The sequence below is a fragment of the Rhododendron vialii genome, chromosome 9a (assembly GCF_030253575.1).
Source record: "Rhododendron vialii isolate Sample 1 chromosome 9a, ASM3025357v1".
Lineage (NCBI taxonomy): Eukaryota > Viridiplantae > Streptophyta > Magnoliopsida > Ericales > Ericaceae > Rhododendron > Rhododendron vialii.
Window position 1 is genome coordinate 32,443,408 of NC_080565.1, and position 14,708 is coordinate 32,458,115.

Below are 14,708 nucleotides of genomic sequence, written 5' to 3' on the forward strand. Positions count from 1 at the left end.
TATGTTTTTCATATCAATGAAAGTATCTCTAAAGTTTGACGGAAAAAAAAATTTTTTGGTAAGAACCCCAGTCCCGTTATATATTTAATTTAGAAAAAAATTAAATAGACATCCTATCAGAGTCATCATGGGTTCCACAAAGTTAAATGCTAAGTCTTGGTCATTGGATGGTTCTGCCCATTGTCTTGGACGATGTCGATGGTAAGCCCTTCATATTCCCATTGACTTAGGGCATGCGTGTCTTTGATCCAAAGACTCCACACATACATCTTGGAGTAGTCTTTTCTGCCTTTTTCATTTTTGTCCTCCTAGCCTAACGTAAGTGTACAAGATCACTCTGCCCGTCTATTTTGGTCCCCATTTATTTACTGTTTTGTCCCACGTATACCAGGTAATCGCTGGGACTAAACCAGTCATGCATCGTTTTAAAAATGTATCTAGTCTTTAGGACCAATTAATTCTAAAGCAGAAATGCATTTTATAAGTGTATATCTATTTTATAATTAACCTCTTAATTTAGTTATTGTTTGGATTTGTAAATGAAAAGTATCTAACATGTGAATGTAAACTTTTGGCCCCAGCAAACAAAATTCCTTACTCCACCCCTAGGTGCAATGAATCTAATCTAATAGGCGACTCATCGGCAGTTTCGTTATTAGTGTGAAGAAAAATGAAATTAGGTATTATTGATCATGTGTAGCTCATTTGCGGGATTTAGATAACAAAAAGGTTAATAACTATTGCCCACTAAAGAACCCTTTTTGCACGAAGGCAATTAGCTATAAACTCATATCAAAACATTCGTTTTATATAGGATTACAGCAAAGCATTTCCTTGTTTTTCAAAATGACTTTTTAATAAAAACATTTTACCTATACTTTTAAGAAATCAATTTTGTCATAGAACATAAGCGAAATTAATAATTCTAATTCTAACACAAAACCTACTGTCACTTCTATCCCCACAAGCGTTATCAATTGAACCTCAAATGGTACTACACAGAGAAACGTTATAATTACGGCCCACACTACGATAGTAACCAAAATGACAAAGTTTTACGAACTTATACATCTCTATGGGTGAGACAACATTGGCTGGAAATGTATAAGCGAATGCCATGGTCATAAGTGGCGGGCAAGGATTTTGACCCGGAAGATCACCGGCTTAATAGACATTTATTTTTGGAAAATTTATATAAATGGTCCTCCTAGTTTCACCTGAGTCACATTTTCATCCTCCAAATATATCATGTGGTCGCTGATATCGAGTGATCTTCGATTTTGGTGACAATGCTATAATTGGTAATAAGTGAAATCCTAACGGTTCAGATCATGCATTATAAAAAATTACTCGACAATTATGTTTTACAATTTATATCTTTGATTTACTTCATAGTCAGCTAGGTCTTATGTTGCACTTATTGTTGCAGAAGCCACACGATCGCGAGAAAAGCATTACGATCGAGACTGTTCATTTTGTTACACTTGTTGAATAATTCATCCTCGTAAATTTGCGACTCGATTAGGTTTAGAAAACCCCTTTATCGAGACATGAACTCATAATAAAATAATATTTTTGTTCAAACAATTTCTAATGAAAAACGATCAAACTATAATCTCCGGTAAAGAATAAGTTTCTCCATCATGAATAGGTTTCTCTCGTGGTATTTAGTCCCGCCTAGGGTTTGGATTAAAAAGTTAAGAGACTTTTTTTTTGTTCTTATTCAAATCTTTTTTGCATTTTTTTGTTTTGCGTCAAATTTTTGTGACTTATTGATTCGTTTCAACGAGAGAAATCGGAAAAGTAAAAAAATTTGATCGAAACTTATAAGTTTTTTGAATAAAGACAAAAATAAGTTAGTAAGACAAAAAAAATTACTTATTCTTGTCTTTTGAAAAAAATTACGAGTTTCGATCATAATTTTTTACTTTTCCGATTCTTCTCGACGAGACGAATTAATAAGTTGCAAAAGTTTGAAATTTAATATATATGTAATTGGGCGGGTCGGTTTTAATTTTAAATAAATGGGTCGGGTCGGGTATGAGTCATTGACCTCATAACTAATGGGTGCAAATGGGTCAATGACCCATTAGAGACCCAACCCACTTACAACTTATCCAATTTAACCTAAACCCGCCCTTTTAAAACCCCTAATCGGAAGACATGATATTTCCATTTGTTTTTGAAATGTGCAGAAGTCTTTCCAAGTCTTACACATTTGTCTATGTCCACATCTTCCACATTTACTTGGAAAAGCATGGTTGACTGCTGGAAAAATCATATATAATCTTCTAGCTCAATAATGTGACAGAAGTATTTCTACGTCTCTCCCATTTGTCTATTTCCATATCTTCCACATTTACTAGGGAAAGCATGGTTGGCTATCAGATCATAATCTTCTAGCTCAAAAAAAAAAAAAAAAAAAACCGAAACTAAAGATGATTTGAACGGATTCCAACCATTCAAGAGGGTTGATCATTAGTTCTACACAAGAGACCGACAGAATTCTATTGTTTGTGGACTCTATGAAGAGTTTGGTTTTGTAATCTTCTAGTTAAATGCAGTGGCGGACCCAGAAATTTGACATAGTGAGGGCACCAATTTTCTTTGTAATACTGTAATATATGAGTTACAGTTAAACACATTCACACCAAAATAATTTTAGCATTCATGATAATGTAATAATTTTAAAGTATATATGTATTTTAATAAAAGCTACTTGGGCAAACTGCGCACCTCGACTATATGAGTTAAAACAAAGTTATCACATGTTCATCATCTATTTTTCTATTATTAACTTTACAAGTACAAGTTTTGGGGACCAAAATGTATAAATACAATGTGCGGGTTCATATTGACTACTACACAAATGATTGGAGAGTGGGAGAAACATTGGTTGTAAAAGAGTTCTAGGTGTGTTTGGAAAAAAAAACTTGGAGGATCTTGAACCCATGTCCTTTCTTTCCCCAAAGAGTGCCACTTACCACTACACCACACTCTAACTTCTTGCACATGTAAGACATATTATATATATACACAAAATCTGGAATTTTTTTTAAAAAAAAGGGTATGGAGCACATGACCGGGCCACATGTCCCAAGGAGGGTTCGCCTCTGGTTGAATGGATGGCATGTGGCGTCACTCATTGGAAAACAAGAGACTCCAAACATTGCCTAAAGCTAGTTGATCAATTCTGCATATGTAAGATCGAACAAGACAGCATTTTCCTCAAGGACACAGTCACACAGCAGTTATTTTGATAACTTAAACACCATTATGTCATGCAATTATTATATCAAATGCTACAATAAACCAAGATCATTGAAGAAAAAGTAGTTCCTTTAATCATTCCATTCATCCCCAACCATGCACTTCATGGAACGGGGGATTGTCTAATGAGTATCACATTGGTGTCCGACGCAACAAGCCAACTTCTTAGAAGTGTTCATGCATCGTAGAATTGTACATGTTTTTAATAATGACTTGAGCTTGAATTGAATAGTTATACCATACTTCCAATCCAGTGTCCAAATGACTTTTCTTTTTCTTTTTGTACGAATTATGCGAGATATCCGAGCCAGTTTAGGCAGTAACAAAATCACGAGAAACCAATTCCACCATCCACTAATACGGACGCAATTAAATCGGAGCAAAGTCTTGTATCCACACGTCTAACCCACTATTTTAGAGCTATTGAGTCTTTCTTCCAAACGCTCCTTCTCTCCCAGGATTATTGAAGCTTTGGGCTTTCATTGTGCTCTGGAAACAACCTTGAAATGGAACTATTCTCGGATCATAGTAGAACAGGACGCACTGCAAGTTATTCACGCTCTCAACCAATCGCACGATTGGAGCATGTCCTGTATTTGTCGTCTCCCGATTGTGCTCATCAGAGCCTCACCAAACTTGGACAATCCAAGTTGGAGCTTCTATTGTCATTGGTGATAAGGAGTGGCAAATGGGCAGATTTGGACCAAAATGGATAAGTTGCAAGTGGGTTGGGTCTTTAATGGGTTATTGATCAATTTAGACCCATTAATTATGAGTCTAATTACCCAAACACAACCCGACCCATTTATTTAAAAAGCAAACCCGACCCACTCATTAATCCAATTACATACTATATTCTAAAATTTAAAATGACTAAAATATCAATGTACACTAAAATGACTATATTTACCCTTGTAAATTTTAATGACTAAAATTACCAAACTATCCCTCTACTATTAAAATGACCAAATTACCTCCGTACACTTAATTTTTCCGATATGTATCATTTGTGCAATGCAATTTTCTACAAGATTCCATTTGTATCATTTTCCTACTTACTTCCATCGATAGTGCAATAATGAAATGCCATTTCAAATTGGTTGTTGGGTTTGCTGACGTGGCACCAATGCCAAATCCATTTTTGATGCCATTGAAGCCGAAAATGACACACCATTGGGGCCCTATTTTTTGCAAATTTCGCTGTTTTAATTTGTACAATGACTGATCAAGACATTTCAGACCACTGGACTTGGTTCGAGGGAATTCACTGATGAATTATCTCACGTCTCAACCTTACACATTCTATACCTAAAATATCAAAAAAGCTATGGGAACCGATAGTTTGTACACAGACCGTTCTTGAGAGCCTACAACGGATTGCGCACACTGATTATCTGATACGTTCAGTAATTTTAAAGTAACTAGTATATGAGTGGCCTTATATGAAATTAGCTTGATTGAGGTTCCTTAAGTGTCTGATGGATTCTAAGAGAGAAGGTAAGTTAGCCTTTGATTCTCATTCTAGGGTCTGGTCCGATTGGATAAGTGTAAGTGCTTGATCAAATATTCTAATTTTTCATTCATATTAGTATATTACATAATCTTATAATCTGAATGAAAAGTTAAAAAGTTTGATCAATCAATTACACTTATTCAATCAATCTATCAATCTGATTTATCACAAGACTACTTGATAAATTTTTTTAAAATTATCAAACGTATCGGATTATTTGTGTGGGACCTGGAGCAAAGCCCCAACGCCGATCTGTGCACCCTATGTGCACAAACCATTGGTTCCCATAGAAGTTCTCGTAAAATAATTACGTACAAGTCATGAGCCGACGACTCTTTTTCGTGCCTACAGTGGGAGGAAATCAGTTACACGTGATTAGAAAGCTAAGTTGGATTAAGTTGATGTTAATCACCTTCATCAAATTGGGTAGTTGGACACGACTCTCAAATTAAGTAAAATGTGTATGAGTTTCGATACAGATAGTCGAAACTTTTTTGTTTGAAACTTTTTTGTTTGCAGTTGTTTGATACTTTTTTGTTTTTAGTTTTTTTTTTTTGCTTTTGTCATAAGTTTTTTACTTTTTTAAGTTCTTTCGTCAAGACGAATGATTGATCCAAAAAATATAACGAAATCTAACTAAAATTAAAAAAAGATGAACAAATTAAAGCAGACAAAACGAAGAAAAAAATAAGTTTACAAAAACCCACTCTTAGTGCCAACTTAGGTTGCATTCTTGTGAACTTTTTTGTCCATAACTTTTTTCGGTATTTTTTATTTTTCGTAACTGTTTGTTTAGCTTTTTATTTTTTAGGATTAAATGGGTTAGATGAGTTTGGATCCATTCTAACCCAGCTAATAAATTGATTGGGTTGGTCTATATATTAGTGGGTGGGTTTGGGTTGATTAGTGGGTTTGAGTCCAATTTGCCACCTCTATTTGTGACCATAGTCGTCGTTTTCACGAGGGGCTTGATGAAACTGCTTTAGAGCATGTACGCGCCAACAAATATGTATTTTAGTTACCCAATAGTCTATTTTTTTCGTTTACCTATTCAAATCTCGTTCAATCTCACACCAATCCTCTCTATTATCCTCTCTTTTCTTATAAACTATCATAAAATACTCCATTATTCAATTTGAGAGAGAGAGAGAGAGAGAGAGAGAGAGAGAGGAGGTGAGGGAAACAATTGTTTAAGGGAATGCAGATGAACAGTGTCTCGGTATTAGTACCGAGCTGTTCCGTAAAAGATATTTTACCTTGGCTTTTTGCTATTCTGGTGCAACTTGATTTTGTGGATTTCCTTCTCTATTTTACCTAATATACCCCATATGCCGAGACTGATGCACTTGCACTTAGGGTTGCGCCCCTTCATGTTTGGTTGGTTGGGGGATAGCTTTGGAAGGCGGGGGAAAAATTTCCTCGAGGCTCGTTGAAAGTTTTTGATGTCCTAATTACATCATTAAACCCTATAGTATGTCCTTCTGGCCAAAGCTCCCTAAATTTTATTGAACTCGATATGGTACATCAATATCCAATAGAATATTGAATGAAATACCGTAGGGTCTAAACCCAAACCAAATAGGCCAAGCCTGAATCCTAGACGTACACTTAATGGGCCAAGCTCAAACATCAAGTGGGCCAAGCCGAAGCCCAAAAAACCAAAGAAAACCAAACCTTACTCTACAAACCCTAGCCGCCGCTAGCCCCAAGACTCCACCACAGACCAACGGCTACTATAGAACCGCCACCTCCACAAACTCCACCGTAGCCACCACCGATTAGCTACCGCCACCTTCATAACCTGCAAGAGAAGACCTCCCGCACGCACTGATCACAACTTTCGTCTTTATTTCCTACTAACATCTTCTACATTGGTGATTGTAGCTAGACAATACTCAACTTTAAACAATTGAATTTGTTTGTTTCATGTTGCTTTTGTCATGTTGTCGGCCAAACCCCTATGCGTGCGTGCCATTTTTTTTTTTATCAACCTTTAGATGGTACTTTCATTGATACGAAAAGTATACATGGGGAACCGGCAACCACCCCTATGCGTGCATGCCGTTTTGATGGCCCAAATATCATCAATTCAATTATGAAGAGAAGAATACATAACCAAATGGTTGACCAATGTTTGGGCTTCTTTGACCAACTTTAAATTCCGGACTGATTGCTCGGTCCGAACCTTACCAGACTTTTGACTTCGAGAGGAATGGGCTAATGACCGACCCATCCAAAAAATAAAGGGAAAATGACGGCCCAGGACATGTTTTGATAATTAATACCTGCTAAAGACAAGCTAAGGACATTTGTTAATGCTAAAAATGTCCTTGGCGGATATTAATTATCAAAATACGTCCTTGGCCAATTCTATAAATCAGGAGAAGTGCTAGCTACCAGACGTGCTATGCCCGGGGTTGTCTTATTATTTTATGAACTAGTGATAACCCGTGCTACGCACGGAGTTGTTACACAATCGGTACGCAACCCTTTGGTACCCATAGTTGAGTGGGACCTATAAATACACATCCTCTACTACAACCCGGTTCCTATCAGGTGACCGGAGTTTAGGTCCGGACCACTACTCAGCTGTTTGATCGTGTTTTCAATGGTCCAAATTTTAATGAAACTTTTTCAGAGAAAAGTTAATTGTGACTGGTCATAAACCTTCCTCAGATTTGGAACATTGAAAACAAAATTCAACGGCTTAAAGTAAAAATCCGGACCTAAGCTTATATCAGGGAGTCCGGACCTGATCCAGAGTGTCCTCTACTATATTTTTCTTTTGAACAGAAAATAAAGAAATTTATTATTAAAACAAGAAGGTTACAATGTTTAAACTGTAAATTAGGACAAGTTCAAAGGTCAACGTTTCACTCACAAAAACATAACTTCCAGGGAAGGATGAACAAAAGAAACACAGAAGACACTCTCCCAATGGCCACCGAAGTCTGCAATGGGTATGCATTACTCTCTCTCTCTCTCTCTCTCTCTCTCCAATGGTTTTTTGATGTAGTACTTTGTTTTGGTTCTTGCTCTGCTTGCTTTATTTTGCTTCTACTCATCACCGCAATAGGAGATGCACCGATCATGCATGGGTTGTTGTGGGCTTTCACACATTTTTTTGTTAAACTCGGAAAGGCGAGGTTTTATTGCTAAATCAAAAGGGGGCAGTAGCCCGGTACTCCTTACGAACCAAGAGTACTAGTTAACTTTTTGTTTTCAGGATATTGTTTGATCTCCTTACGGCTGGGGACATAGAGACAGATAGGCGACATGACTATTCTAAAAAAATGGGGACATAGATACGGCATGGGACACCTCAATCTTTTTTTAAACGGTTCTTTCAGGTATGCAAACCATCATTGTAACCACTACATATTTAGGTTTGGACTCCTATCGAATCCATTATTGAGTGATGGTGTATCCTTATGCACATATATATGCTGATATGCATGCTCCTTATATTACAATTTTTTGGCTAAATACTATTGAAATTACAAGTATTTTGCCGTCACCCTGTCGTGTCCCCATGTGGGTCCCCAAAGTGTCCCACCATTAACAAATATTGAAATGTAATGGAAACACTACATGGCGTGTCCCATACGTGTCCCTGGAGTGTTTGACACGGTTACGGTGATCTCTAGGAGTGTCGGTGCTTCACAGGCCATATTGGATAAGTCCGGTCTTTTCCAGTTGAAGTTGAACACAAACCCATTGAGTTCCATTGGAGTTGTTTGATGACTTGATCATAGTGTGTACTCTTTTTGACAACTTTTGTATAGCTGTTGTGATCAAATTCTCATGGTACTACTTTTCTTGAGGAAGTAATTGATAGATCGAGATCATACCCCCAGTGGAATTTCTACTACACAAACGTGACACGTCAGGTGAAGAACATGTCAATGGCTACTTACGAAGCCAGCCTGGGGAGGGAAACCAGCACAAATTACCCTCTCGCTAATTTCTTGATGGCTGGGGAATCAGATTTCTTCGTCGGAGCCTTGGGTTCCAGTCGGTGCTTTCTTATAGACGGAATGAGGAACACGGGAGGAAAAGTTATGGCTGGCTATACAAGTGTCAACAAGGATCGGTTTTGGTACTTAGAGAGTAAATATACATAAAGATGTCGGCTGGCGGTTCTACGGGTACGTTTGGTGTAGTTTGCTCGTCAGATGTATATGGCCATGGGTATCCTTGCCATTTTTGTAAATGTTCACGTATTTAGCAAACTAATGTACAGAAAATTAACTGTCAATGTTGTTGATGGTGCTGTACTTCTATAATAAAATGTGGAAATTAAATGCAGTTTCCTATGGTCTATTTGCCATTGCCTGGGTAATCATCTAGAATCAAGACAAAATTGAATGTGCAAATGAAAGTAGAAAACAGAAGTTAAAACCAAATAAGGCACACCGCACACGTCATTCCTTCTCTATTCCATACTGTGGCCCAAAAAATGACTAGAGAAACGTTGCTATTACAATTTCTGCAGATTGATTCCGCAATGTTCTGTCAGAGCTAGTCAATTCATGAGCCATGCATTCAGGCTGTGTAGACACCCCAATCTGATTTCCCGATCGTTTTACTTTGTTTTTCGATTTCTTGTTTCTCCGATGATGAATCAGGTCGAAAACAGTCTGGAGAACTTGGAATGGCTTGAGTTTGGCGTGTGTGAAACCCATCCTTAGCCCTGAAAACCCTTGGGTCCAAATCTGGGCCTCAGGATTGACAGTCGCGCGACGCACTAGGACCCTCGCGCGATGATTCACGTGCCACGTGGTGGTCAAAGTCAAATTTTTGACTGTTGACCCTCGCGGGGTTTGTTGGACACTCGCGCGATGGTCCCACTCCATCGCGCGATGGTCAACATCTGTCATTTTCACCCGGGTTTCATGGTGATCAGGGGGCTACAGGCCTATGTGACCCCGTTTCGTCGACTGAACAGCATTCTGGGGGGCTCCCCTTGCACCACCTCTACCCCATTCTCCCATCACCTTCGCTACCCCACTTCTCCACCAAGCAATAAGAAACCCCCCCCCCCCCCCCCCCCCCCCCCCCCCCATGCTTCATTTCAAAGGGTTACCAATTTTTCTCCAAGAAAGAAGAAGGAAAGCTCAAGCACAAATATCCCATACCATATTCACTTCCACATAATCACCCTCCAAGTCTCACCACCTTATTCAAGCCATTGCCAAGATACTCAAGCAAAGGTATAATACCTTTCTGCTCACTGTTCGAACCCCTGAGGGGGGCTGACAGGGCCCAGGCTGGTAATCAATACCAATCCTGGTCCTAAAGCCAGCAAAGTTACAAGTCACCATGGACAAGCACTCCCACGCGCGAGATACCCACTACATTGCGCGACTGTTCTAGTCAGCGCGATATGGTTCTCGTGGGGATGGGATCCTTGTCCTCATTCATTTATAGTCTTAAGCTTTCCAATGGAGAATATTTATGATGTTTCACTGTCTTGCATGCTAAAAATGGGTAGTTTAACTTAGAACTCTTAGTTATTCAGCTTGAGAATGCCCCTGGGTTGCTTCTGAACATGTCTCAGAGCCCAGGCATGTAAAGCAATTCCTGGAAGTCCAGTCAGAAACCTCGCGCGAGTGTTCCACTCTATCGCGCGATGGTGTGCTGATTTCCAGAGATTGCCCTTGCATGGGCAGCTTGGCCTCGGCCTTCGTTTAATCACCCCCATTGTTTAGGGGTTGTATTTCAAAATTATTACTGCCTGTTGTAATATTATTTACTTTCAAGTACTTATAAACTGCTTGGTTTGCACCTGGGTGAGCACTGGTCCTTCCAGAGCCCAGAAGGGGATAAAATTCAAACCACTGGTTAAACATCAACACTCGCGCGAGTGTATGGAATTGGCGCGCGATGGTTTGCTTGCATGCAGATGGATTCACGCATGCAAGCTGGCCGTTTGTTCGAACCAAAGTCATACACAGCACTATCTTGATGTTTGATCGATGTTTTTGAATTTCATTCCACTTATTAATTGTCATCTCGTTCATCCATGCCATATTTATCACATCCTGCAAAGTGTTACAGTTTTAAATCCTCGATTAACTGTTTCCCTACCCTAATTGGCTAAAAATTGGTTAATGAAACAGAATCGCAAACAAGTATTTTTCGCAAACGTCTAAGTAAAGACCGATCTCCGGATTGGGCGAGAGGGGTGCCATAAAACCCTTCCCCTCTCGTAACCTGGCTCCCGAACCCAGATATGGTTATGACGGACTGGTTCCTTAACTTTTTCAAATCAAACGGCGCGGCAAGTGCTTCGAAATACGGTTCCTTGGGTGTCGGACCTTCAAAACCCGAGTGGCGACTTTGTATTTTTACAAGCGCTTGCTTCCCCGCTCGCGCTCCCTCGACCCGGGCCCCTTTCGCATTTTGGAATCCGGAAATTCCAAGGGCACGCTGCCCACAGGCTGCTGAAATCAAAATTTGGCAAATTTTGAGGCAAATTTTGAAGTCCATCCGTTGTTATCTTTTGCTGTAAAAAAATGAAAAACCCATCTTTGGTACCAACTTTGGCTTTGTCGAAGTTGTGTTTTTGTTTTTGTCGGGTTGGGGGTGTGGGTGTATGTGGAAAGCTGTGCATGTGTGTGGGTATGTGGGCTAGCAGCTTTGTGTGTGCGTGTATGGGGTGCTAGCAATGTCTATTGCTGGTGTTGATATAGCTGAGTGCCATTTCCTGGTTTTGCTGCTGCTGCCATTCAAATGCTACGGTTAAAGAGATCCCTTTCCCTCGCTTTAAATTAAAAAAGACACCCTATAGGGTTGCCTGGGTCTCGCTGCCTCGTGATGTGCCTTAAAAAAGACACCCCATTATGAGTACTACAGTAACAATAGTCATTATGGCAAATAAATTTCACACGAACAGGTTTACTTGCTTTTGCTCTTAGAATCTACCATTCTCCCGCGTTCTAGTCTTCTATCTTTCGGGGCCTATATCGCGTATATATAAGAGACACAAAACGAATGCGGACTAGGGGACATTTTATTTTTTTGAACAAGATTAACGTGAACTCGTGATTTATTTCTTCTTATTTCTAAAGGGCTTTCCAAGCTGTTTTAGGCTGCGGGTCAAAAAAAAAAAGCTGTTTTAGGCTTCTAGCTGAATTTTCCCATATCCAGAGGGGGTCTAAATTGCTTTAACAGTTGTGGCTGTCAAAGGCTGAAGAGAATCGGGAGTACTTCCAATGTGATCTCGATGTGGGCCCACTACGGGTCGCACACAAATGATCCAAGTCATTCATTAAATTTGAAACATTTTTTCAAGGGCCCCTTGCAAAAAATCAACTCAATCCGATACCCAGAAGTACTTGATCTAATCATCTAACTTTTCATTCAACTTTGAACCTGAATGAATACTTATATGATTAGATCGAGTACTTATATGTATCGGATTGAACTGATTTTTCATGGGAGCCTTTGAAAAAATGTTTTCAATTTAATGAACGGTTCATATTTTTTGTGTGGGACCCGTAGTGGGACCGCATCGAAATCTATGCACCCTTTGTCTGTGTCGACAGACTTACGTCTTTACAAAGGATCTATTTACCCTTTCGTGAAAAGCCACGTCTTTATTAGACACACATTAAGAAGAATCACGTCTTTTGAAGACCATTAATTAAGAAAAATCATGCCTCTTACCAGGGCACCTTTTTGCATAGAGCCATACCTCCTGTAGGCTTCAATCAATTGGGAAGGGCAATGCCCCTAGTAGGCACCCCCATGTTACACATCCTTTCCCAATAAACACATTCCAATTTAATGAGTGTTATAAGTATTCACATAAAGTTATAATCCATGTGAAATTAAAGGTGTTGCAAAATTTCACAAAAATCTATCAAAATACAAAAAAGAAATTTTTTTTTCAAAAAATCCCAAATAAAAACCCATTTATTACGTTGAAAATCTCTAACCCCGGATTTGCTGCCATGCTTGCACTCGTTGATGAACGGAATTGGCTATGTTCGTTGCACTTAGAGTATCTGACTCGTTGATGTACTGAATTGGCTATGTACGTTTTCTGCATTTGGAGTATCCGTAGTCATAAAACTGGATGTGTCTAAGGTCCAGTCAGTCAAATATCCAGGCCGTGAAGTAACTGCACTAACTTCAATCTCTCCTGAAAGCATCGCCACTACACGTGGCATGGAGGGGCGTTGCTGTGGAGATGTCTGGGTGCACAAAAGAGCAACTCCTATAACTCGTTTTACTTATTCCTCGTCAAATTCTAACAATCTAGCATGCACTAGCTCAACTTCACGGTTGTTTTCATGCACATGCCAGGCCTAAAAAGGCGGGAAGAAAGGAATGTCATAGAATCATGTAACTAGAGTGGGAAGCACCCATTATGGGTTGGGTGAAAGGATGAGTGGATCAGATATTCATTGGCATTGATGCACGTTTTAACACCAAAAATACTATAATTCAGTTTCAGAGATACAGGGGATTTATAAGTTTCTTTGCGTAGTATTTGAACAACTTATCTTGTTTCTAATGATGCTCAAGCAAAACATCCTAAAGTTTCCAAGATATAATAATCCTTCCTTCTTTTTAAAGAATTATAAAAAGGTGTAGCCGAATCAGTAACCACAGTCAAAACAAACTGTGCCCATAACCGAATATGCAGCCATTTGGAACTTTTTGAAGGATCAACAACTAATGAGTGCCTAAAAGAAAGTGAAACATACCCAGTTAAGAAGATAGATCTTTTCTTCTTCCAAGCTTGAGTCAGTATTTGGCCTTCCACTGACAATCTCCAAAGCTACAACACCAAAACCAAACACATCAGCCTTTTCTGTAAGTTGCCCAAGCATAGCATACTCAGGTGCAAGATACCCACTGCGTTAGTAACCATTGAAATTTCATCACATGTAAGTTAATACTTCAGCTACAAACAGTACCAGAATAGAATATCGAAATCAATAACATTGAAGAATACATGGAGATTGACTGCAGAGAATCTTACAATGTCCCTGCAACACGGGTACTGATGTGGGTCTTTTTGTCATCAAAAAGTTTGGCCAAACCAAAATTAGAAACTTTGGGGTTGAGGTCAGAGTCAAGAAGAATATTGCTCGCTTTAACGTCCCTGTGTACAATGCGAAGCCGAGATTCCACGTGAAGATAAGCTAGACCCCTTGCTACACCCAAGCATATATCAAACTGGATGGGCCAATTAAGAAGCAAACTTGTCTTCCCTGCTTAACAAATGCCAAACAGTTAAACGTTTCACTTATTCACCATATTCAAGATCTATAATTTGCATTGACAGTAAAGGTGATGTCCTGTACCAAACAATGCTTGATCAAGACTCTTGTTTTCAAGTTACTCCTAAACAATCAATCGTTTGTTCCCCTCAATGCAACATCCGTACAATTTCACAAGATTTCGGTGTTGAACAGCAGATGTTGTAGCAATCTCTGCAACAAATTGATCCTTTCCTTGGCGGGAGGCCAAAGAGTTGCTTGACAGCAATAACCCTCCCATCATTAAGCGTTCCCTATAGAAAAGGAAAATTTTAAAATTTTGAGAAATATTGTGCAGTCCCAAAAATGGTATGGACCAATAAATCGCAGTTCTATGCAAGTAATCTAGAACAGCAGGGTTTGTATTTTCCATGGTCTTGATCAATGCAAAAATGTGATGGTACAAGCTTACTACTGCCATCCATAATGAATACAAAGGGGAAAAGCAGAGGTGAAGTGGCAATATTCAAGTGAGTCAGTTGATCGGTGCTATTTCATAAAAGCAATATGAAGTTGTTCCAGGACAGCCTGTCTTTTACTAGAAGGATGTTTAATTACCTTAAAAACGGGTCCAAAGCCTCCCTCCCCTAGTTTGTTTGCGGGATTAAAATTTTCTGTTGCAGCCTTTAGTTCTGCATAACTGATAGTGT

General features: G+C 39.1%; 2 protein-coding genes across 5 annotated transcripts in view; one reads left to right on the top strand and one right to left on the bottom strand.

Moving 5' to 3' along the window:
* Positions 1 to 8,922, top strand: part of LOC131301143 (uncharacterized) — a 60,469-nt gene extending 51,547 nt beyond the window's left edge. Inside the window, exon 5 of the mRNA XM_058327320.1 lies at positions 8,608 to 8,922. Within this exon, the coding sequence (XP_058183303.1) occupies positions 8,608 to 8,907 (300 nt within the window). The 3' untranslated portion in view covers positions 8,908 to 8,922. The remainder of the gene's footprint in view (positions 1 to 8,607) is intronic.
* Positions 1 to 14,708, bottom strand: part of LOC131301121 (probable LRR receptor-like serine/threonine-protein kinase At1g56140) — a 477,161-nt gene that overhangs the window by 382,875 nt on the left and 79,578 nt on the right. The gene's annotated exons all lie outside the window — the stretch shown is intronic.